Source organism: Eschrichtius robustus, chromosome X (genome assembly GCF_028021215.1).
Source record: "Eschrichtius robustus isolate mEscRob2 chromosome X, mEscRob2.pri, whole genome shotgun sequence".
Lineage (NCBI taxonomy): Eukaryota > Metazoa > Chordata > Mammalia > Artiodactyla > Eschrichtiidae > Eschrichtius > Eschrichtius robustus.
Window position 1 is genome coordinate 98,346,156 of NC_090845.1, and position 25,575 is coordinate 98,371,730.

Genomic DNA, 25,575 nt, shown 5'->3' on the forward strand with positions numbered 1-25,575 from the left:
GCACAGGGCAGCCATAAAGGAAATGAACGACAGATCTGACTACAAGAAAATTTAAAAATTCTGTATGGGAAAGTACAACTTATACAAAGTTTAAATCAAATGGCAGACTGGGAAAATAATATGTGAAATACAAAAGTTAATAAAAACATTTGATGTTATGTTAATAAATAAGCTTTTGCAAATCAATAAGACATGCACCCAAATGAAAGCCAATTCAGTGAAGAAATACAATTGAATTAAAAATAATTGAAAAGATACTCCAGTAATAGGAAAATATCACAACAAAACTGAAATATTATTTCCCCTATTAAACTGGCCCTAAAATACAAAGATTAATAATACTTTCAGTGAAGGAATTCGAAATGGACATGCATACAAAGATGGTGGAAGCATAAATTGATACAACTTTTTTTGAAGGAAATTTGACAGTTCTTACCAAGATTAAAACTGAACATACACTTTGACCTAACAGTTACTCATAAATACTTGCCTAAGTGCCTTAAGGCATCCATTAATGCCTTACTTATAATAAATAATAGCAAAAACTGGAAACAACCTAAATATCTACAAATAGGGACTGGTTAAACAAACCATGGCACACTCATATAATTGGGAACTATGTAGACATTAGAAAGAATATGGTACTGTTACACTGCAATGTTCTGACATGGAAGGATGTCCTGGACACACTGCTGAATAAAAGCAGGTTACAGAAAAAAATACATATAATATCCAATTTTTGTAAAAGAAAAAATGCTACAGACATTTATATATGTTTTTATAACACACAGAGAAAAGAGTTTGGAAGAACACACAGCAAACTATTAGTAACGGTCATCCCTGGGGAGTGGGATGGGTGTTGAGAGATACAGGTTCTTTATGAAGTTCAGATACTTTCATATCATTTTGTACAATGAGTATTATTAATTTTATAATTTAAGGAATTTTAAAATAAGTTAATATAAGCATTTTCCCGGGCTATCAAATTTTCAATAAGCAGTGTTTGAATGGTAGCATAATAGTACATTACATGGATCATTTATGTAACCATTACCCACTGCTTCTAACTTCTCTTAGAGCTGTAATATAAATCTCTGCGCATGTAGTGTGTGTGTGTGTGTGTGTGTGTGTGTGTGTGTGTGTGTATCAAGGCAACATACCTAGATACCTAGGGCATATGCTTTGAGAGTTTCCTTTTAGTGGAGGTAACTTTGCACATGTCTTCGAGATGGTTAGCTTGGGTGTGGCCACGAAGAGTGATGCTGAGTGGCTCATTCAGGGAATGACCATGACCTTAGCCTCATTATCTGACTATAAGCCTGAAACACTAGACCAGAACTGGTCCCCTAGGCCATCTGTTACATAATCATTTTGACACCAACTGAGTATCAAAGGGGCTTGGGACAGACTCATAAGCAGTAGGAAATGTCAGAGAGTGATAGTTTTGGCGGTCTGTCAATCGTTTTTCAATCATATTTTTCTTTGGTGTGTCAGTTAAGCTCTAAGTTGCATGGACAATATTCCTCAATTCTTCACGACTATGGAAGGCTTCCCAGAAGAGATGGTCTTCTAACGGTTGCAAGCTTCCGCATGCTGCCAATAAGTCCAGAAGGGAAGTTTCTTCCTAAGAGAGGAAGGATTTTTAAGCCCAGCTGCTTGTGAGCTTAGCTGAGAATGGATGGACAACTTTTCTATCATATCCACTTAAATCAAGGAGGACTTCTGGAAGAGGAGGGTTCTGAGGTTGACTACATATTCAAGTAGAAGGAGAAGGAGGTCGGTTGAGGACTGCAAGAGAAGAGGCTGATCCAAGCTTCCTTACTGATCCTGTGTCCTGCTAAACTTCCTTCTGTGCCTCGATCATACTAGATATCACCACGGATTACTCATGTTTAAAAGCCTAATCAAAAGCACTATTTCCCCCAGGAAGGAGACTCACTTTACTATGAAAATCGTAGTGGGGCAGAAACACAGGTAACAATGGAACAGGTTTGGCACTGTTCTCCCTGTCAGCAAGCCTCATGCCTGATATATTTAACTTATGCTGATAAAGGAGATAAATGTTTAAGTGATGGGCTTCAGATGCTGTTTCAGCTCCTACCAAGCATATTTGCACAGTTCCTTCTCATGAATAAGTTCAGTGGAGCAGAGAATGCCCCTCTTGGACCAGTTCCACTTTGTGCTTCTTTTGATGCAGCCAAAAAGGGGAACTAGAGCGATGGCTTTTCCTTCAAATTTAGGGCCAGGGTCCACCTCAGAGGTGACTGCAAGTGGCCCAAAGAAGGTGAGGCTCACAGTGGGCAAAGGCAAGCAGAAAGCTCCTAACAAGAGCAGAGGTGTCAACGGTTACTCATAAATCTCCCAAATGTGGCTGCGAGGAGGGTTACTTACCCCCCTTTCCTGCCACTCTGCTTTCTCCAATGTGTCAGCCCATCACACGGATCGCTGACTTTCTAGAAATATTCCCTGGCTTTGCGGGGACGTTCCTTTCAATAAATGGCATCCAATTTGCTCACGGTCCCTGGAATCTCAATTTCCTCAAAGGATTTTTCATCTCAACCCAGTTCATGTGAAGGTTTTTTCCTTCTTCGTTTTTCAGCAGAAGGGAAGAGGCAGAGCCTGCTTTACTTTTTTCTTTTTTCTTTTCGGTGTTATTCTTTTTCATAAACTGAAAACCTTTGCTGAAGAGTCTGAAATTTGGGAAAAAATCCAGCTCATCTGTCAGATATTTCAAGAATTACGTAAAATGGAATGAGATTTGTACAGTTTAGAACAGGAAAAGGAAAATAGGCTAATGTGTCATGTGTTCTATGAGATGAAAACTATATGATAATCAGAAAAACAGCCCCGAATTTAGTTAGCCCGATTCAAAGCTCTCATTCTTTTACCAACTCAGGCAATAAACCAGTAACATTCACTTTCTTCTCTTAGAATAATGGCATGGCCACATTTGGGCTAAATCACAATCACTTCAGATTATAATCACATTTTCAAAGAAATTACAAGAAAGTATCTTGTTTTTTAAACTCAAGACACTTACGTTTTACTTGCTCTGTTTTGCTTCCTTCTAGGAAAAGAAAGAACAGCAACAAGGAGAAGATGTGTCTCATGCCTCCCATCTTCCACTTTCTTCTCATTCTGGCCACTGCAAAAGGCAACTTGAAACTTTCAGGGCCCTGTGTACTCAAGCTGTTGGGAAGAAAGCAGAAAAAAAGACTTAGAACAGATCCTCTGGAACTGATGGAGATCTCTGATGCTTAGGCTCCTAACTTGCTGGGGAAAAAGTGCTGGAGAATTTACATAAGTGCAAGCATTGTTTTTCTGCTAAGAAAAGAGAACTTGCCTCTCCTGTCTTGCAAAGACTGTGGGGAGAAATTCAAGTGGATGAACATACATTCCTATCCAACGCTGAGGCTAAATCCTTGCAGGCAAGTCATAGGAAAGTAAAAATAAATTTTGAAATCCTCATTTCTAAGGGAATTAAAGTTGATTTCTCAAGAGATTTTCTTTGGGAGAAAAGGGAAACTGGGGTTTGCAAAATGGCAACAAAATGGCAAAAAATTTTGGCAAACAAAAATAATAGGCAGTGACCCAAACAATTTCTGAAATGAAAGTTAACTGATCTTAGCTTCAAGACTACCGTTATTATTAATCCTTCAGGGATGAGGCACGAGTGATCAATGTTTCTTCTGTGTCTCCTATGAGATCTATAAGGATCTTCGGTTTGGGTACTTATGTTAGAAAAGATAGATGTAATTAGCAAATGGATGCAATTTAAACACCTGAATGGTTTAGGCATATTCCTCTCACATGAAGTCCCTTGTGAAATGGAAATTTAAAATGGACCATTTTTAAGGGATAGTGGGCAAACTTAAACAGGTAATGTGTTCACATTGCATCACCATGCAAAAGACCATCAAAAAAGCACCTACAATTCTTAAAAATAGGAGACATGCATTTCCAGTCTAAGGGGTGGAAATCTTAAACCTTTTGAGCCTCAGAACACAGAAGGTTTGCTATAGCTCATATCCAAACACAGGTCATTTCCATAGACTTTAGAGTTGGCAAAACTCTTCCAATGGGTGATTTGAAAATATTTAAATAATTCGAGAAACACCACATTTCAATCTGGGGTCAACATTGGATGGGAACTGAGCTCAACGATCTTTTCAGAGGGTCCAACCTAAATATTGAGTATAGCGAGCTAGATGGAATGCAAGATGATCATTCCGGAGAGCTGAATTGTCTTTGGGCCATGATGTGGATGCCACAGCTCTTACTTTAAACGCTATGAAGTTGGCCAGGTAATTTAAAATCCATTGTTTCAAATTACGAGTATGCAACCAAAGAAAAACTGTCCATAGAGAATAAGTTATGCTATCAGCCAGGATTTGCAGAACTGGTCTGCCTCTCTACGTCCTCCCCGCTCCTTAAACAAGGATAAATTCTCCTGGGACATGTTCCTAGCCTTCCAAAGACCTGGGTTCTCATGTCTTGGTCCCCTCTGTGAGCTTTTGGCCCAGCTTCAATCACTGGAATGTCTACCTCTGTCCTCTGAGAGTTACCAGGTTCCACTGAAGCAAATCATTTCCACGAACGCTTTAACACAGCTCCTCATCCCGGTGAGGCTCTTCCTGAGCCTACTTTAATAAGCTTATCCCCCAAGCCTCCAAATGAGAAAGATTTTTTTTTTTTAACCGCTGAAATCCAATTTATCACACTCGCAATGGGTCTCAGGGGGGATTTCTGAAACCACGGTTTTCGGGTCTCCCCATGCAAGAACCAACCGGGTTGTTTTTCTTGTACAATAGTTGGGTGATTCGGTGAACAGTAGCATTGCCTCATAATTCAAGCTGGCAAGAAAACGGCTCTTAGAATTTTTTTTGCTTTTCTTGGGTCTCAACTAATGGTATGAGCAAAGAGAAAAGTTGGTGACTAGAGAGCAATTAATCTCTTTTGGCGTTCCTGTCATCTGTGTGGCCTCCCCGGCTGGGATGTAGAACATCAGAAAAGGAATCTCTTTATAAATAATCACTTCTGATTTACAAGATCCTGAAGTCCTGCCTTTGTATTCTGTGCAGAGCTATAAACCTGGAAGAGTTCCCTCCCCAGGTCTCCGTTCAATTTCTCTTTATCGCTTTAACTTTTTCTTTTGGGGGAGGGGGGCAGTTCAAGACATTTGTTGGGGCTGCAGCAATAAACACCAGCAAGCATTGCTCAGCAAGCATGCCGACTCTTACACTTGCAAAGAGCCAAACTGTCCTTAATTTTTCAAATTACACTTTGACCCAGTTAACTGGAGTTATTTCGGTATTAACTCTCTGTCTGCTTCACACAGGCCGTTGTGCCGTTGAACTTGCACTGGCTCTTTTACAGGTTACTTAGAAATGTAGCCATTGACATATTTTGGGGGCATCCAGGCCCCAACAAGAAAACAACAAAGAAAACAAAACTCTGGGACTAACACTGCAGAGTGGGAGAGGGTGAGTGGGCTTTACAAGAGAAAAAGAAACAGGTCAGAACCTAAAGGAATGTATCCATTAAGGTGCCTCCGTGAAACAAGCATTCACAAAGTTCATTTGCATCAAGCAAAGGGACCAAGGGCTCCTTGCCAGGCTGGGGCTGCAAGGCAATCTGCGCCATCAAGTGTCAGGGGTCTGTCGGTTCACAGGAGAGGTCTCCTGGGTAGAACAGAACCAGAGACGTTCCCAAAGGAAGGCTAAGGGATGAGCACATCGGCCAGCTCTTCAGGACCCACGGTGTTTCTTTAATCCTGCCAAGAGGCTTCAATGCCCTTGCAATCTCACATTCACTATCATCTGTGGGACAGCCTCCAGCGTAACAATTCTCTTTCCAACAAACAATATGAAGACACTGGATTCTCAGGCCCGTGTCCATCAGCTAAAATCCTCTCCCCGGTCTACCACCCAACAAGAAAAGCTCGGTTCACTGGTGGTAGGTTGTCACTGAAAAATGGCAGCTTCAGGCCAGGGTGTCTCTCTGGTCTGAGTCGAGATGCCTTCATCGCTGCTATGACTGAAGAACAATGCCCCGCCATTTGGCTTGCAAAACACCTTTGCTATCTATCATTTCATTTTATTCCCCACAACAACTCCACCTTCAAAATGGGCACCCTGGAGCCCAGAGAACTCAATTGCCCATTCTCATAAAGTTAGTGGCAGGGCCGGCAGGGACCAGAAGGCAGGCTTTCTAGGCCCTAAGTTCTGGCAACACTGCGTTGCTCCCCGAGCCTAGCGTCTCCAGCCCAGACCCCAGTGGTCCGGGCCGGAAAATGAGGCAGATGTCCAGAGGGAGCATAGAGGAGCTCCTCGCCCAGTCCGCCCTGTTTGGTTAACTTGAGCACGTATGAACTACCTACGGGGCCAGGGCACCTCAGCAAGCCAGCAAAAGGCTCGGGACACATGCGATCACTAAGGGGACCGTAGAAACCCGTTAGTTAGCTACCCAAGTGGCCTCCCCGCAGCTCCAGAGCCTGGAACTACGCAGGCCGAGCGAGAGTGGCGAGTGGTGAGTTCGAATCCGGGGCCCTCCGACCTGCCTTGGTCTGGCGCCCTGGGTTCCACCTCCAGCCGGGCCGCGGGCAGCTGCGGCGGAGAGCGGGTTAGGGTGGCAGGTCGGGGAAGTTCTGGGCGCCCTGGGGGAAGACGGCCCACCTGTGCAAAGGCTGGAAAGGAAGGGAGGGGAAACGGGCGCCGGACACCGCTCACTGACCTGGCCACCGGCCTCCTCCGTCTTCCACGCGTGCAAGCGCTCCGAGCTCCCCGGGGCGCTCCTCCGAGGACGGGGACTCGCAGGTTGTGGCGAGAGCTGGAGTGCGCGCGAGGGGGGAGGGGGGACTCAAAAGTGGGTGGGAGGAAAAACATCACCGCCCTCACACCACGAGGGAACAGCGGCTCGCTCGGCTCCCGGGGGCAGAGCCAAGGCGCGGGCGCGGCGGCCCGGGGCCACCTGCCCGCCCGCCGCCCGCTCCCCACTTGGCCCGAGAGGCCGGCCGCTCGGCGCGGGCGGGAATTCCGCGAGCAAGCAGCCGCTGCAAGCCCGCACCCCTTCTCCGCCCCGGCACCGCCGCTCTCTCCCCGCTCCCCCGACCCGAAAGTTAAGAAATCGGGAGAAAGTGTGAGGCTCAGCCGGCGACTTTCCCATCACGCAGCGCCCACACGGCACCCCCCCCCCCTCCTCTGGCTAAGCGAGCGTTGGGGTCTTAAAGGGACCGCACATCTCCTCCGGCCCCTCCACCCACCTCTGCGCTGGATGCACCTAGGAGCTCCCCGCCGCTCGCGCGCGGCCTGAAGACCCCGGCTACCCTCTGACTTCCCCGCTGGAAGCCCGCAACCCCCTCTCCTCCCGCACGACGGCCTCTCTGCGTGCACCTGGCCTGGTCCTGAGCCGATGCGCGGGACGCAGGATGAGTTGGCCTCGAAAATTATGCCCTAGCAGGCTGCTTATCATTTCCGGGCGTCTCCCAGATCCACGTCGCGGCTAATGAAGTGACCAAGCGTTGGTGCCCTTAAAGGCAGGATGGAGATGGGTGTGTGTGTGGAGGAACAGGGGACGACTTAGAAACCTGCTTTCGCCCACAGAGGGCTCCTAAGCCCCACGGAAAGGGCCTCCACTAACTGTTAGGTGTCTTGAAGAAAACTTAGAGTGGCCCACCACAGCCATCACCGTTCTAACAGTCCTTAGGATTTTGAGTTGGGTCAAGAACCCATCCTTGAAATCACAATAGCGCTGCTGATGCCTTGGTGAGCCTGGGACAGACTAGTCCAAATTTGTGTTTATTCGATGAAGTATAGTTACAAAGAATTACCAGAATCCTCTAAGGGCCTGAAAGCGTTGCCTTGAGAGACAGTACCCATTTATATTTAAGCCCCTAAATTTAGAGGAGAGCTGCAGGGCTCTTTTCGACGTGGAACTGCATAATATGGATACTCCTAACATCTACATGCCACGTTATGGCTTACAGAGCACTTTCATATACATCTTCACTACTTTTTTTTTAAATTAATTTTTTATTGGAGTATAGTTGATTTACAATGTTGTGTTACTTTCAGATGTACAGCAAAGTGAATCAGTTTTATGTATACATATATCCACTCTTTTTTAGATTCTTTTCCCATATAGGCCATTACAGAGTATTGAGTAGAGTTCCCTGTGCTATACAGTAGGACTTCATTAGTTATCTATTTTATATATAGTAGTGTGTATATGTCAATCCCAGTCTCCCAACTTATCCCTCCCCCCACTTACCCTCTGGTAACTGTAAGTTTGTTTTCTACATCTGTAACTCTATTTCTGTTTTGTAGACAAGTTTATTAGTACCCTTTTTTTAGATTCCACATATAAGCAATGTCATATGATATTTGTCTTTCTCTGTCTGACTTACTTCACTCAGTATGACAATCTATCTCTAGGTCCATCCATGTTGCTTCATTACTTTTTAAACTCTCACAACAAACTGAATGATCTCTGTGTGGCCTCAAATGTTAGAGTTTGTGCGGACCTTCTGGACCATTTAGCTCAACCTCTTCCTGTCACAGAAGAAGAAATTGACGGAGGAGGGGGCCGGAGAGGTAATGTATCCAAGGTCACACAGCTAGTAAATGATAGATTTGAGATTCCAGTTCAGATTTCCTGACTTTCAATTTACTACTCTCTGGCTGTTATCTCCAGTCTATAGATGAGGAAACTGAAGCTCAGGGAAACTTTAACTTGCCAAAAAAATCATACATCAGGAAGAGAGAACAAAGGAAATTTAAAACAAGAATAATTGTCCCTGGAAGTTACTTCCTTTTTCTTCCTTCACAAGTGTTAATATCACCCAACTAGCCCCTGAATTGCTGGAGATGATTATTTCACTGTTAACAAAGAAAGGGGGGCCCTTTCTGAAATGTTGCCTTCAGGGCCCAAAATGTCTAGCTCCATCCTGCTGCTTGGGTAGCCATACATTTACATTGCCACATGCATTCAATCTGTGCTGTACTATATTAGTTTGAACTTGCTGATTTGTTGCCTTATAACTGTTCTCAAGCCATTTAAGGCACTGATGTTTTGTCTCACTACACTGAGTTCTTCAAGGCCAAGGACTGGTTGTTCAATTTCCTTTGTATCTACATCCCCCAACCCCCATCATCACTCTCAACATACTGAGAGAGTATTCAGGAAAATGGGTTTCAGGGAACAGCCTGGGACAAACATGGATCTTAGCATTTAAAATCAGTAGACTCACTGAGATTTAAGAGCTCATCTATTTGGCTACAACCACTGGCTCCCCTTGCTTGATGTAGTACTCTGATTACTGCATAACAAACCATCCCAAAACCTTAAAAGCTTAAAATGATTTATTATGATCGAATGGTTCTTTTCTACTGGGCAGTTTTTGCTCAGGATCTCTTGTACACTTGGCAACTGTATAAGGGGGTGCTGGAATTCTCTAAACGGTTCTTCATTAGTGTAAATGCTGTTGGTTCTTGTATTAGTTCCAGTCTTGATTTCTGAATTGGGAACTCCAACATGGGTCCTAACCTAGACTTCCTACCAGATCTTATTCAAGCTAAACTGATTATTATCTCTATGCCTTATTTTTCTCTACTTATTAAATGGAGATTAGAGCATAGATCATCTCATATTCATTCTTAAAAAATGTTTTATTTTGAGATAATCATAGATTTATATGCAACTGTAAGAAATAATTCAGAGGGATCTCAAATACCCTTCACTCCCAGTGGTAACATCATGCATAACTATAGTACAATATTACAAACAGGGAATTGACATCAATACCATCCATCCACCTTATTCCAATTTCACCAGTTTTATATGCACCCATCTGCCTGTGTGTATAGCTCTGTGAAATTTTGTCACGTGTAGGTTGATGTGATCATCACCATAGTCAAGATGCTAAACAGTGCCAACACCACAAGGGGCTCCAGTGTTACTCATCTTCTCTCCTCTTCTTCCTACTCCCTGGCAACCACCAAACTGTTCTTCATCTCTATAATTTTGTCATTTAAGAATATTACATGGAAATCATACATAGGTAACCTTTTGAAATTGGCTCTTTTCACTCAACATAAGTCTCTGGAGATCCATTCAAGATGTTCCAGTATCAAGAGTTTGTTCCTTTTGCTGCTGAGTAGTATTCCATGGCATGGCTGTATCACAGCTTATTTAACCATTCATCTATTGCAGGACATCTGGATTGATTCCAGATTTCGGCAGTTACAAATAAAGGGGCTATGAACATTTGTCTACTGATTTTGCATGAACCTAAGTTTTCATTTCTCTGGAATAAATGCCCTAGAGTATAGTTCCTGGATTGTATGGTAAGTGCATGTTTCGTTTTGTAAGGACCGCCATATGCTTTTCAGAGTGGCTGTACTATTTATATTCCCAGCAGGAATGAATGAGAGATCCAGTTTCTCTACATACTTGTCTGCATTTCTTGTTGTCATTATTTTTTATTTTAGCCATTCTGATAGGGGTATAGCGATATATCATTGTGGTTTTAAACTGTATTTCCCTAATGCTTAATGATAGCTACCATCTTTTTGTGTGTTTATTTAACATCTGTATATCCTTTTCAGTGAAATGTCTCTTCATGTATTTTGACATCTTCTAATTGGATAGTTTTCTTACAGCTGAATTTTAGGAGTTCTTTATATATTTTAGGTACTAATCCTCTGTTGCATACGTGGTTTGCAAATACTTTCCCCCAGATTGCAGTTTGTCTTTTCATCCTCTTCCCATAGGCTTTTATAGAACAAAGTTTTCAATTTTGATGAGGTCCAGTTTGTCAGTTTTTCCTCCTATGGATTCTGTTTTGACATTAAGTCTAAGGACGCTTGGCTTAGCCCTAGATCCAAATTTTTTTCCTATATTTTATAGTACTATAGTTTTAAGTTTTACATTTAAACCTATGATCCATTTGGAGTTAATTTTTATATAAGGTGTGAGATTTAGATTGAGGTTCACTTTTTTGCCTATGGATGTCCAATTGCTCCAGCATCATTTTTTAAAAAACTATCCTTCCCTCATTGAACTGCTTTTACACCTTGGTCAAACATCAGTTGGGTATTGTATGGGTCTATTTCTGGTTTCTCTCTTTTGTTTCATCGATCTCTGTGTCTATCCCTCCAACAACAGCACCCAGTTTTTATCATTATAGACATTAGTAGGATTAATATCAAGTAGAGTGGTTCCCCCCACTTTATTCTTCCTTTTCAAGATTGTTTTAGCTATTCTGGGTCCCGTACCTTTCTGTATAAATATTAGAATAAGCTCGTCTATGTCTACAATACACCCTTCTCAGATTTAGATAGGAATTGCATTAAACCTATAGATCAAGTTAGGAAGAATTGACAGCTCTAATCTGTCGAGTCTTCCAATCCGTGAACACAATATGTTTCTCCATTTCTGTAGGTCTTTTTTGATTTCATATAGCAATGCTTTCTAGTTTTCAGCGTATAGAATCTGTATGTGTTTTGTTAGATTCATACCTACGTATTTCATTTTCTTTGGAGCAATTGCAAATGTTATTGTGTTTTTAATTTTGGTTTCCAGGGTTCACTGCTAGTCTATATTAATGCAATTGATTGTTGTGTGTTGATCTTGTATACAGCGTGTTGCAGAACACAGTCATTTTATTTTTTTCCAGCTTTATTGTGATTTAATTGACATAGAACATTGTGTGAGTTGTTTAAGATGTACAACATGATGATTTGATACATGTATATATTGTGAAATGATTACCACAATAATGTTAGTTAACACGTCTATCACCTCACATAATTACATTTTTTTTTGGTCTGTGGAGAGAACATTTAAGATCTACTCTCTCAGCAACTTTTAAGTATATAATACAGTTATATTATATATTTAACTATATGCTAACTATTGTCACCATGCTGTGCGTTAGATCCCCAGAACCTAGTTATCTTATAACTGGAAGTTTGTACCCTTTGACCAGCATCTCCTCATTTCCCTCATCCCCCAGCTCCTGGCAACCACCATTCTACTCTCTGTTTCAAAGTTTGGCTTTTTTTTTTTTTTTTTTAAAGATACCACATATAAGTGAGATCATACAGTATTTGTCTTTCTCTATCTGACTTATTTCACTTAGCATAATGCCCTCAAGGTCCATCCATGTTGTCAAAAGTGGCAGAAATGAATGTGAAAATGGAGGTATTACAGAATGATTAGTGCTGAACAATGTTCTGAGAATACATATTTTAGCCTTTTTAAATGCTTCTTATCCCGTTTGAACCTGGAAAACTCTGGTTATTTGATTAACTTTCAAATAAAATGGCAGGACACATAAAGATTAATGAGGAGTATATTATGGTGTATGTTTATTTCTTTATACAGAAAATCAGACCAACCTAAAGTTTGTATTAATCAAATATTTGATTCAATATTTAGAAGTTGACCTTTTAGGACCCTTAAGCTGTATTTAATATGAGCCCCTTTATCACTTGTGTGTATTCATGTTTGTTACTGAGTTTTTGTCTTTGTTGTATTTTCTTCCTGTTGATCATTTCTAAAAAGTGCTATAACACAGAATTGGTTGTCATTAGTGCGGTTCATCTAATATTTCTGTCTTTCTTCCTTTCAGGTTCATGGTAGAACTTTACCCCCCTTCCTGCTATGGGATTGAGCATGACCATCTGATTTGCTTTGGCCATTGAAATCTTAGGAAAAGCGATGTGTTACTTCAGGTTGGAAACCAAGAGCTAGTGCATAACAACTTGCCCCATTCCCTGCCCACTATCACAGGAATCATGAATGCATGTATTGAAATGAAGCCTGAGTTTCTGAGTGACTAAGATGAGCAAAGCCCCCATCAGAATTATTTTGGGAGTCTAAAGTGAGTGATAAATGGGACTTTGTGTGTTTTAAGCTTGTGAGATTTGGAGGTTGCTTCTTTTTGCAGCGTAATCTGCCCAATCCTGACTGCTGATACCACCAGTAAAAACAATTCTGTTTTCTCATACTTTATGAAAACCAGAAAAGTAAACAGAGCAGCTTATAGAATCTTGGAAATAGAATTAATAGAAGCCATTATTTTTTGGTTCAATGTGTTCTTCTTAGTTAAGCTGTCATTTTCCATTTATGCCTTTCAGTTACTGTATCAAACAAAAATAACCCAAGATATTTTTTATTTGTTCTTTGTGTTATATCTGAATAGTATTTTAAGGAAATGATTTTCCTTTGAACTGATTTTAAGATATTTGTGGGAGCATTTTATGTGATTCTCTTCCCAAAGGAGCACATCTCCAGATTTATCATAAAGGCCAATGAAAAAGCAAAATTTGGTTTATGGAAAATTTCGGGAACATATTTATTTTTAAAATTGAGGTAAACTCATCATACTGTGCAGGATTATAATAAATATCTAAAAGATGAAAGGGAGTGTATTCCTTGATTCAAAATTGTAGCGTGCCCACAGTAACCATGAATGAGTCAAATGGGCAGAGCATAAAACACATTCACTTCTGACTGAGGATTTTTCACATAGTTTAACTACATTTTCAAGCTGTCTCACAAAGGTATGTAAACCTTGTTAACTAGGGACGTTGTAAAAACAAACTGGAGATCTAGTATGCCCAAGTGTTATACTGTACATAGAAAATGCAATATGGCGGAATAGAAACTGCTTCCCTAGAAGCTCTATTGCTATAGAGCATTTAATCACTTTAAATTGCATCTGCTTAGATAGCTTACTATAGGACCTCAAGGTACCCACAGTTCTTTAGAACTGCCATGAACCTCCCACAGTATTTGCCTTTATTCCAAAGCTAGGTAGCAGAGCATCCACTATTATTCTTCAGCAGAACCAACAGAAGTGCCTATCTCATTGTCTTAACCATGGTTTTAGAATCAAGCATTCCTGGGTTTGAGTCCCAACAAGTCATATAACTTTTCTGAGTCTGTTTCCTTCCATGTAAAAAGAGGATGACGATAATGCTGCTGTGGAGGTTCAGTGGCCTAATATATGTGGAGGGTCTGGCTCAGTGCCTGACATATAGTAGATACCTATTAGTTCTTTCCATCCTCACTTTTCCTCCCTGCCCCCTTTCCTTAGGCCAAATGTGAGAGCTATTCCACACTCAATAAAGTCCTTTATTAGCTACTCAAGCTTCAGTTTCCCTGTCTTTAGAAGAGAGTGGGGAGAAAAGCAGGAAGAGAAAACCAATAATTAGCCCAATTTTCCACCCTTTTCTTCTAGGCAGGGAGTAAGTTGGGGAGTTGGGGAGTAGAGTGCCAACCTGCCTTTAAGTGGAACAGTCAAGAGACTGATGCCAAAACGGAAGTCACTCTGTTTTCACACACAGGTGCATCAGCACCGGGTAAGGTCCTGGTGCCGGGAGAACATCATAAAATATTAGATGCAGATTTGGGCCTAACAAACATCCTCTTCTCCATCTTCATGGCACATGGACTAGAAACCAAGACACAAGCCAGAGTAGAATCGTGAGAAGCCACCTGGATATTCTCACATTCAAATTCCCTGATCTTTCAGTTCTCAAGGAAAGAAAGTTTGTTTCTCATTAGGAAATGATGCTGACAACTCAGCATCAGCGTTATAACCCAGGGAATAAGAGCAGGAAACAGAGGATCTAGAGAGCAAAGATGGCAAACTGCTGACCCAAAGGCTGACAAGAGCCTGCACACATGTTTTGCTTGGACTGAACAGGGATTTTTTTTTTTCAAAATTTGAATTGGTTCCAAACAATCTTTAATGTTTATTATTAGGAGATTTCACACAAAAACCTTGATTTCCAGTTCCTCTTGAAAAATTAGAATTGCTGGCAACACTGGGCTGACATCTCTGCCTAGTAACATAGGCTGGAACAGGGGAGTGGCTGCTGCTTTTACATAGCATATGTGCTCATCAATTGCCACAGTCCCCACCACTCCTTACTGTGTCCCTTTTGTTACCCTCAGGCCTGCTTTACTCATTCAGATGACCTTTGTAGCTTCTAGGGCCATTTGAATTTGAACCATGGTGTACAGTCATAACTGTCTAACAAGTGTCTCTCTAGGGAGAAAAATAATCCTGATTCATAGCAATTTCCAATTTCTGATATATAAATATCCCCAACATGGCCGATTTCAAACTACCAGTATGTTGTCACTTAATGCAGAGCTGGTAAGAGATGCACGCAATTGCCTCGCCCAAGCTGATGAGACCTGGCACCAGAACGCCACTCGAATCCACTTTCAAAAGCTTGAGCAAAGTAAGTCGGATGGTCAGGGGTGTGAGCCAGGAGATCTTATTCACAAGCTAAGAGTCAGAAATCAATGAGAAAAAGTCAGATTCAACACCTGACATGGAACCCATCATTAAGTCAACAGTACTTCCTTGTTCCCTACCTCTTTTTAAAAATCCCACAGGCCAATTATCCAGTTTGGGGGCATGGGTAATGTGCGAGGGAGGTGTGGACTGATGAAGGGTTGGCACTAGCTTGACGAGGTCAGATGACAAAGTACAGGCCCCCTGACCGTGCTGTTGAGTCCTGCCTGTCAGCCGAATACTACACTCCTTTTCTCCTTATGAGAAGGGAGGGGACCAGGGAGAGCAGTGAGCTGCCTATTTAGAAGCCAAGTTGGGAGTGAAATGGAAATAGGCTGTGAATTACATCCAGAAATCTCTTCTCACACTAGGACTGCGGGGCTGCTGACCTCAAATGCAGATGGCAAAGACCACAAGTAGGGACATCCTCTTCTCACATCCCATACTGGAAAATGACTGAGTGTGCATAGAACAGTATTCTAGAAGGTGAAAACTCTACAGTACCTTTGGGACAGCTTAGTCCAAATCTGATTAACTTAACACGGGGAGAAACTGAGGCCCGGGGAGGGGGCAGGGGGTGGGTAAGTGGCTCAACTGGGTCTGGAAGCCTGGCTTTCTGACAGCCAGTCTCAGACATTTTTTTCTACCTCATACTGCCTCTCAAGGAGTTAAAAAGTGGACGCTTCAGTCCACAAATGGGTTGTGTTGCCAAACCAGCAACATGAATAATATTTTTTGACTGAATCAACTGTCTGTTTAGGCATCATGTAGACACAGTCAAACACTCATCTCCAGTTTTCCCTGTGTTTGGATGGTTTTAAAACCTAACAGAGAATCTGCACGCCCAGGGAGTTTTGCCAAGAAAATCTGAACATCTAAACAGCCACTCTTACATTGGCCCTGTAACCAAGTGTCCGAATCTTTTTTTTTTTTTTCCTTTTTCATATTAGAGAAAATATGTTCTTGCCACAAGAGAAGCAGCATCAGAACCTGGATGGATCCTTGAACTGAGAATTAGGATTCTGGGCTCTGGTCCTGACTTTGCTTTGGATGGGTCACATCCTGACCTCCTTGTGGGCCTCAGTTTCCCCATCTGTTCCTTCAAGCTCTAGCAGTCTTTGATTGTAAAATCATATTCCAGGTGCCAAGTCACTCAGCTTGTTGGCCCCTTCCAACCTGTCTTTCTGTGGCCACAGAACATTCTAGAACCCAAGTGCCAGAGACATTGCCGAGCCTCTGAAATCCTGCAAGACTTGCTTGTTGGGCTTATTCTCCACGCAGCTAATTTACATAGTCAGCCCCAATGTCTATACTCATTAGGGACCCCTCGTCTCGCTGCCTTTGAATTTTCCTGGTAACCTCTCAGTCATAAAAGCTGCCTGTAATCGAAAAAAAAAATCTCCAAGAATCATATCTTTAAAAATAAAAAGCCTAAACCCAAATGAACCTTTTACTAGATTATGGGCTCCAGTGCTTATTCCTCGGGGGACTCTTGTGAAATCAGAGACAAAAACTTGAGAACAATCAGACAAAGAGAAATGTCAAACGAAGGTTTGGGTTTATTTAATTTTAGTGTTTTCAAATCCACCCTGGGTTGAGGGGAGGGTGGAAGAAACACAGAGAAACCCCCTCCCAGCTGCAAAGCCCACGTGCTCAGCCATGCTTTTCTGTCACTTAGAGTTCAGCTTTCCCCAATATTAATGGAACTTAAGCCAAACAAGAGTTCCTTTTATGCTTTCTCCCCCCGCTCCGTGCTTGCTAAGTCCTGTGCAAACTTGCCACAGTTCCCAAGCACACAGCTGTGAAATGATCAGGGCTGGACTAATGCCAGTACAAACCAATTTATTGGGGTCCTGAAATTAACTAAAACCTAGAAAGCCTGATTAATTGTGGCACAGCACAGCAAGGAGCATTCAGGGGGTGGGTAGGCCAGCAGGCCTGAGCACACACGGGGACTCTGTCCTGCCCCTTGATTGACACGACGCGTAAAGAAGAGTTCCTTCTGTGGACGGGGCTGTGCTGCTCTTACTACTTACTCATCCATAACCAAAATGTCATTGAGTCCAGCAGGGAAAATGGTAGTTAGTGGGTCTTAGCTACCTATGGAATCAGCCAATCCCATAATGGTAGTGCTTGGGATTAATTTCATTTAATTTAATTATCATCTTCGGGCCACCCATTTGACAAGCTAGACTTTTTTCAAAACAACAGGGACTAAATATGCCTTCGGAGAGTCATCGTTGAGAGCTAGTGCTACTGCCATTTCTTGGAACACCTTACCACATAAGACAAGGAGAAGAAGAGTGAATCTAGGGCAGATCATCAGGGTCAAAAAAGATTTTGGTGTCCCCTACAGACCAGTGCTTTTCTTCTCAGTTCCTATGCAAAACAATAGCAGACCAATGCATTGCAAAAAAAGAGTCCACAGCTAAAGAGTTCATGGCTGGCACAGCAGAAGGCCTTCAGTACCCTGTGCCCATGGGCCTCTGGCATCTTTTCTAGTTGGTTATTACCCAAGCTGGACCAGAAAGTAACTATTTTGGAAATCACCCTAAGTACATCACAAAATGATACCTTCATTGCTGGTGGTGATGAGGAGAAACTTACTGATAAAAGCACCCCAGGATCTTCATGAGAAAGACACCAAGAATCTGTTTCCTTCCTCATGGCAGCCCTGAAGCCGTGAGCACCGGCACTGCCGCAGGTTCCATGGGTAGGGAGCACGGCATCTAGTACAAGGGCTGGCAGGAAGTGGGTGTGCAGGAAGTGTGCAGGGAAGCAGGTAATTCTGGCTGCTCTTGCCACTCTCCTTGGCCGTGACCTTCCTTAAGGATAGGCCAGCTCTGGGAGATTGAAATCTCCCCCACATAGGAACCACCTAGGCTTTTGATTTGGACCAGAATGGGGAAAGGATGGGTGGAAGGACACAAAGGACCAAAGTGACCCTCATCACAATTCTGCCAAATTATGTCAAGTTTTGCATTTCTCCAAAATGAATCCCCATTCTTCTAAGGAGCTTTTTTTCCCTTAAAGATTAACTTCTTGGGATCTAGTCCAGCTTTAGAAATAGAAAATGACTTACCAGAAATGCAGTGTAGGTGGCAGGGTTTTTAGGGGTGTGTTCATATTCTGATTGTGTTTCTGGCTACAAAGTATTTCATAGGATGTGGGTAACCAGTTGCCTGGATGTTCTTTGCACCACCTGTAAAATACTGCTTGCACTAAATTGCAGAATTTAGACATTGAGAAATCAGCTATTTAGAATAAAAACATCCTTTTGAGAAAACAACATCCCCCAATATTCCCGTGTGTGAAATAACTGCAGTGAATGACCATCAGAGTGAGTTTAATTCACAAAGAAATATTAGGGAGAAGGAACAACATTGTGTATGTGGGGTGAAAGGGGTAAAAGGTCTTAGGAACCCACTTCAGGAGACCGGAACTAGTCCTGGTGCTGTCGTTAGCTGTCTGACTTCAGACACGTGCCTTCATTTCTCTGGGTCTTGGCTTCTCCATCTGTACCATCAAATGACCGAGTTAAGTGACCTCAGGGGTTCCTTCTAGCTTTGCAATTCTATGGAATAATCATTATTATTAATAATCAGAACACTACCTACCATTTATTAGGTACTCACTGTGTGTTGGGCATGATGCTAAGTACTCTTCCATGTATTCTTTTGAATGTATTTTGAATGATTTACATGGATTCGTTTACATGTATTATAAATGGCCTCAGAGGGCTTCCCTGGTGGTGCAGTGGTTGAGAATCCGCCTGCCAATGCAGGGGACACGGGTTCGAGCCCTGGTCTGGGAGGATCCCACATGCCGCAGAGCAACTAGGCCCGTGAGCCACAACTACTGAGCCTGCGCGTCTGGAGCCTGTGCTCCACAACAAGAGAGGCCGCGATAGTGAGAGGCCCGCGCATCGCGATGAAGAGTGGCCCCCGCTTGCCACAACTAGAGAAAGCCCTCGCACACGAAGACACAACACAGCCAAAAATAAATAAATAAATAAATAAAATTAAAACTGTTAAAAAAAATAATAAAATGGCCTCAGAACAACACTATGAGGTAGGTATTATTATTGTCATCCCATCTTTTACAAATCGGAAGGTCACATACATAGTAAGGAGTACAGCCAGGACTCAGATTCACGGCTGCTGAATCTAAGACCCACGCCCTTACCCGCTCACTATCCCACCAATCTGTGGCTCCATGTGTTCAAGACTGCAGGCCATATGCCTACACAGGTCTTGGTTTGAACTACTGCCTCTATTTTCCTTTTCCCCACACTCTCTGATAGTGAATCCTCTGGCTCGCCTATCCCTAGATTCCTCACTCACCACCTCCCCATCTTCATGGTGTTTCACAGGCAAATAAATAGAATAGGCAGGGAGCCAAAAATTATACACTGACTCCTAAAAAAAATAAATAGACCCACCTTCTCTCTTTAGAGGTTGGATTAGAAGAAGAGGGCTGTCTGATTATATTCATGACCCTAGAAACCATTCTCAAGCAGAGACAGCCAGGCCAATAATATTTAGAAAAATAACAAAAATTGACTGTATTTAGCTCTGCAGAGGAATCCTGCTGCTTATTCATGGTTAAATATTAACATCTCAGCTGTTTCTGGCCATCTGAGTGACAGGCCGTAGATGTGGATAAATGACCTTCTACAAACTCAATTTGGCTGTCAGCTTCTTAGAAAAAAATAAGAGTTATCTTCATATTAAGAGTTAGTGAGTTGATTAACCAAGATGGCAGAGTAGAAGGACGTGCTCTCACTCCCTCTTGCGAGAGCACCAGAATCGCAACTGGCTGCTGGACAATCATCGACAGGAAGACCCTGGACTTCACCAAGGAGGATACCCCACGTCCAAGGACAGAGGAGAAGCCACAGTGGGACGGTAGGAGGGGCGCAATCAGAGTAAAATCAAATCCCATAACTGCTGGGTGGGTGGCTCACAGACTGGCGAGCACTTATACCACAGAAGTCCACCCACTGGAGTGAAGGTTCTGAGCCCCACGTCAGGCTTCCCAACCTGGGGGTCCGGCTACGGGAGGAGGAATTCCTAGAGAATCAGACTTTGAAGCCTAGTGGGAATTGATTGCAGGACTTTGACAGGACTGGGGGAAACAGAGACCCCACTCTTGGAGGGCACACACAAAGTACTGTGTGCATCGGGACCCAGGGGAAGGAGCAGTGTCCCTGGGGGAGACTGAACCAGACCTACCTGCTGGTGTTGGGGGGTCTCCTGCAGAGGCGAGTCGTGGCTCTGTTTCACCGTGGGGATAAGGACACTGGCAGCAGAGGTTCTGGGAAGTCCTCCTTGGCGTGAGCCCTCCCAGAGTCTGCCATTAACCCCAACAAAGAGCACGGGTAGGCTCCAGTGTTGGGTTGCCTCAGGCAAAACAACCAACAGGGAGGGAACCCAGCCCCACCCATCAACAGTCAAGTGGATTAAGGTTTTACTGAGCTCTGACCGCCACAGCAACAGTCAGCTCTACCCACCACCAGAGCCTCCCATCAAGCCTCTTAGATAGCCTCAACCACCAGAGGGCAGACAACAGAAGCAAGAAAAACTACAATCCTGCAGCCTGTGGACCAAAAACCACAGTTACAGAAAGATAGAGAAGATGAAAAGGCAGAGGGCTATGTACCAGATGAAGGAACAAGAAAAAACCCCAGAAAAACAACTAAATGAAGTGGAGATAGGCAACCTTCCAGAAAAAGAATTCAGAATAATGATAGTGAAGATGATCCAGGACCTCGGAATAAGAATGGAGGCAAAGATTGAGAAGATGCAAGAAATGATTAACAAAGACCTAGAAGAATTAAAGAACAAACAAACAGAGATGACCAATACAATAACTGAAATGAAAACTACACCAGAAGGAATCAATAGCAGAATAACTGAGGCAGAAGAACGGATAAGTGACCTGGAAGACAGAATGGTGGAATTCACTGCTGCGGAACAGACTAAAGAAAAAAGAATGAAAAGAAATGAAGACAGCCTAAGAGACCTCTGGGACAACACTAAACGCAACAACATTCGCATTATAGGGGTCCCAGAAGGAGAAGAGAGAGAGAAAGGACCAGAGAAAATATTTGAAGAGATTAGAGTCGAAAACTTCCCTAACATGGGAAAGGAAATAGCCACCCAAGTCCAGGAAGCGCAGAGAGTCCCATACAGAATAAACCCGAGGAGAAACACGCCGAGACACACAGTAATCAAAGTGGCAAAAATTAAAGACAAAGAAAAATTATTGAAAGCAGCAAGGGAAAAACGACAAATAACATACAAGGGAACTCCCATAAGGTTAACAGCTGATTTCTCAGCAGAAACTCTGCAAGCCAGAAGGGAGTGGCATGATATACTTAAAGTGATGAAAGGGAAGAACCTACAACCAAGATTACTCTACTCGGCAAGGATCTCATTTAGATTTGATGGAGAAATCAAAAGCTTTACAGACAAGCAAAAGCTAAGAGAATTCAGCGCCACCAAACCAGCTCTACAACAAATGCTAAAGGAACTTCTCTAAGTGGGAAACACAAGAGAAGAAAAGGACCTACAAAAACAAACCCAAAACAATTAAGAAAATGGTCATAGGAACATACATATCGATAATTACCTTAAACGTGAATGGATTAAATGCCCCAACCAAAAGACATAGACTGGCTGAATGGATACAAAAACAAGACCCATCTATATGCTGTCTACAAGAGACCCACTTTAGACCTAGGGACACATACCGACTGAAAGTGAGGGGATGGAAAAAGATATTCCATGCAAATGGAAATCAAAAGAAAGCTGGAGTAGCTATACTCATATCCGAGAAAATAGACTTTAAAATAAAGAATGTTACAAGAGACAAGGAAGGACACTACATAATGATCCAGGGATCAATCCAAGAAGAAGATATAACAATTATAAATATATATGCACCCAACATAGGAGCACCTCAATACATAAGGCAACTGCTAACAGCTATAAAAGAGGAAATCGACAGTAACACAATCATAGTGGGGGACTTTAACACCTCACTTACACCAATGGACAGATCATCCAAAATGAAAATAAATAAGGAAACAGAAGCTTTAAATGACACAATAGACCAGATAGATTTAATTGATATATATAGGACATTCCATCCAAAAACAGCAGATTACACGTTCTTCTCAAGTGCGCACGGAACATTCTCCAGGAGAGATCACATCTTGGGTCACAAATCAAGCCTCAGTAAATTTAAGAAAATTGAAATCATATCAAGCATCTTTTCTGACCACAACGCGATGAGATTAGAAATGAATTACAGGGAAAAAAACGTAAAAAAGACAAACACATGGAGGCTAAACAATACGTTACTAAATAACCAAGAGATCACTGAAGAAATCAAAGAGGAAATAAAAAAATACCTAGAGACAAATGACAATGAAAACACGACGACCCAAAACCTATGGGATGCAGCAAAAGCGGTTCTAAGAGGGAAGTTTATAGCTATCCAAGCCTACCTAAGGAAACAAGAAAAATCTCAAGTAAACAATCTAACCTTACACCTAAAGAAACTAGAGAAAGAAGAACAAACAAAACCCAAAGTTAGCAGAAGGAAAGAAATCATAAAGATCAGAGCAGAAATAAATGAAATAGCAACAAAGAAAACAATAGCAAAGATCAATAAAACTAAAAGTTGGTTCTTTGAGAAGATAAACAAAATTGATAAGCCATTAGCCAGACTCATCAAGAAAAAGAGGGAGAGGACTCAAATCAATAAAATCAGAAATGAAAAAGGAGAAGTTACAACAGACACCGCAGAAATACAAAGCATCCTAAGAGACTACTACAAGCAACTTTATGCCAATAAAATGGACAACCTGGAAGAAATGGACAAATTCTTAGAAAGGTATAACCTTCCAAGACTGAATCAGGAAGAAACAGAAAATATGAACAGACCAATCACAAGTAATGAAATTGAAACTGTGATTAAAAATCTTCCAACAAACAAAAGTCCAGGACCAGACGGCTTCACAGGTGAATTCTATCAAACATTTAGAGAAGAGCTAACACCCATCCTTCTCAAACTCTTCCACAAAATTGCAGAGGAAGGAACACTCCCAAACTCATTCTATGAGGCCACCATCACCCTGATACCAAAACCAGACAAAGACACTACACAAAAAGAAAATTACAGACCAATATCACTGATGAATATAGATGCAAAAATCCTCAACAAAATACTAGCAAACAGACTCCAACAACACATTAAAAGGATCATACACCACGATCAAGTGGGATTTATCCCAGGGATGCAAGGATTCTTCAATATACGCAAATCAATCAACGTGATAGACCATATTAACAAATTGAAGAATAAAAACCATATGATCATCTCAATAGATGCAGAAAAAGCTTTTGACAAAATTCAACACCCATTTCTGATAAAAACTCTCCAGAAAGTGGGCATAGAGGGAACCTACCTCAACATAATAAAGGCCATATATGACAAACCCACAGCAAACATCATTCTCAATGGTGAAAAACTGAAAGCATTTCCTCTAAGATCAGGAACGAGACAAGGATGTCCACTCTCACCACTATTATTCAACATAGTTCTGGAAGTCCTAGCCACGGCAATCAGAGAAGAAAAAGAAATAAAAGGAATACAAATTGGAAAAGAAGAAGTAAAACTGTCACTGTTTGCGGATGACATGGTACTATACACAGAGAATCCTAAAACTGCCACCAGAAAACTGCTAGAGCTAATTAATGAATATGGTAAAGTCGCAGGATACAAAATTAATGCACAGAAATCTCTTGCATTCCTATACACTAATGATGAAAAATCTGAAAGAGAAATTATGGAAACACTCCCATTTACCATTGCAACAAAAAGAATAAAATACCTAGGAATAAACCTACCTAGGGAGACAAAAGACCTGTATGCAGAAAACTATAAGACACTGATGAAAGAAATTAAAGATGATACCAACAGATGGAGAGATATACCATGCTCTTGGATTGGAAGAATCAACATTGTGAAAATGAGTATACTACCCAAAGCAATCTACAGATTCAATGCAATCCCTATCAAATTACCAATGGCATTTTTTACGGAGCTAGAACACATCATCTTAAAATTTGTATGGAGACACAAAAGACCCCGAATAGCCAAAGCAGTCTTGAGGCAAAAAATGGAGCTGGAGGAATCAGACTCCCTGACTTCAGACTCTACTACAAAGCTACAGTCATCAAGACAATATGGTACTGGCACAAAAACAGAAACATAGATCAATGGAACAAGATAGAAAGCCCAGAGATTAACCCACGCACCTATGGTCAACTAATCTATGACAAAGGAGGCAAAGATATACAATGGAGAAAAGACAGTCTCTTCAATAAGTGGTGCTGGGAAAACTGGACAGCTACATGTAAAAGAATGAAATTAGAATACTCCCTAACACCATACACAAAAATAAACTCAAAATGGATTCGAGACCTAAATATAAGACTGGACACTATAAAACTCTTAGAGGAAAACATAGGAAGAACACTCTTTGACATAAATCACAGCAAGATCTTTTTTGATCCACCTCCTAGAGTAATGGAAATAAAAACAAAAATAAACAAGTGGGACCTAATGAAACTTCAAAGCTTTTGCACAGCAAAGGAAACCATAAACAAGACGAAAAGACAACCCTCAGAATGGGAGAAAATATTTGCAAATGAATCAACGGACAAAGGATTAATCTCCAAAATATATAAACAGCTCATGCAGCTCAATATCAAAGAAACAAACACCCCAATCCAAAAATGGGCAGAAGACCTAAATAGACATTTCTCCAAAGAAGACATACAGATTGCCAGCAAACACATGAAAGAATGCTCAACACCATTAATCATTAGAGAAATGCAAATCAAAACTACAATGAGATATCACCTCACACGGGTCAGAATGGCCATCATCAGAAAATCTAGAAACAATAAATGCTGGAGAGGGTGTGGAGAAAAGGGAACCCTCTTGCACTGTTGGTGGGAATGTAAATTGATACAGCCACCATGGAGAACAATATGGAGGTTCCTGAAAAAACTAAAAATAGAATTACCATATGACCCAGCAATCCCACTACTGGGCATATACCCAGAGAAAACCGTAATTCAAAAAGACACATGCACCCGAATGTTCATTGCAGCACTATTTACAATAGCCAGGTCATGGAAGCAACCTAAATGCCCATCAGCAGACGAATGGATAAAGGAGTTGTG

General features: G+C 41.9%; 1 protein-coding gene and 1 long non-coding RNA gene across 5 annotated transcripts in view; one reads left to right on the forward strand and one right to left on the reverse strand.

The window, feature by feature from the left end:
- CHRDL1 (chordin like 1) overlaps positions 1 to 7,115 on the reverse strand; it is a 116,783-nt gene extending 109,668 nt beyond the window's left edge. The window contains exons 1-2 of one of the 4 annotated variants that reach the window (XM_068532784.1): positions 6,733 to 7,115; positions 3,041 to 3,189 (exon numbers count right to left, since the gene is read on the reverse strand). In XM_068532784.1, coding sequence (XP_068388885.1) covers positions 3,041 to 3,189; positions 6,733 to 6,884 — 301 coding nt within the window. In that variant the 5' untranslated portion in view covers positions 6,885 to 7,115. The remainder of the gene's footprint in view (positions 1 to 3,040; positions 3,190 to 6,732) is intronic. The other 3 variants (XM_068532782.1, XM_068532785.1, XM_068532783.1) reach the window with 3 other exon arrangements.
- Positions 7,116 to 8,475: 1,360 nt separating this feature from the next.
- LOC137756192 (uncharacterized) lies at positions 8,476 to 12,956 on the forward strand. The gene is made up of 3 exons (XR_011072204.1): positions 8,476 to 8,591; positions 10,210 to 10,343; positions 12,632 to 12,956. It is a non-coding gene; the product is annotated as an uncharacterized lncRNA (long non-coding RNA).
- The last annotated feature ends 12,619 nt before the right edge of the window (positions 12,957 to 25,575 follow it).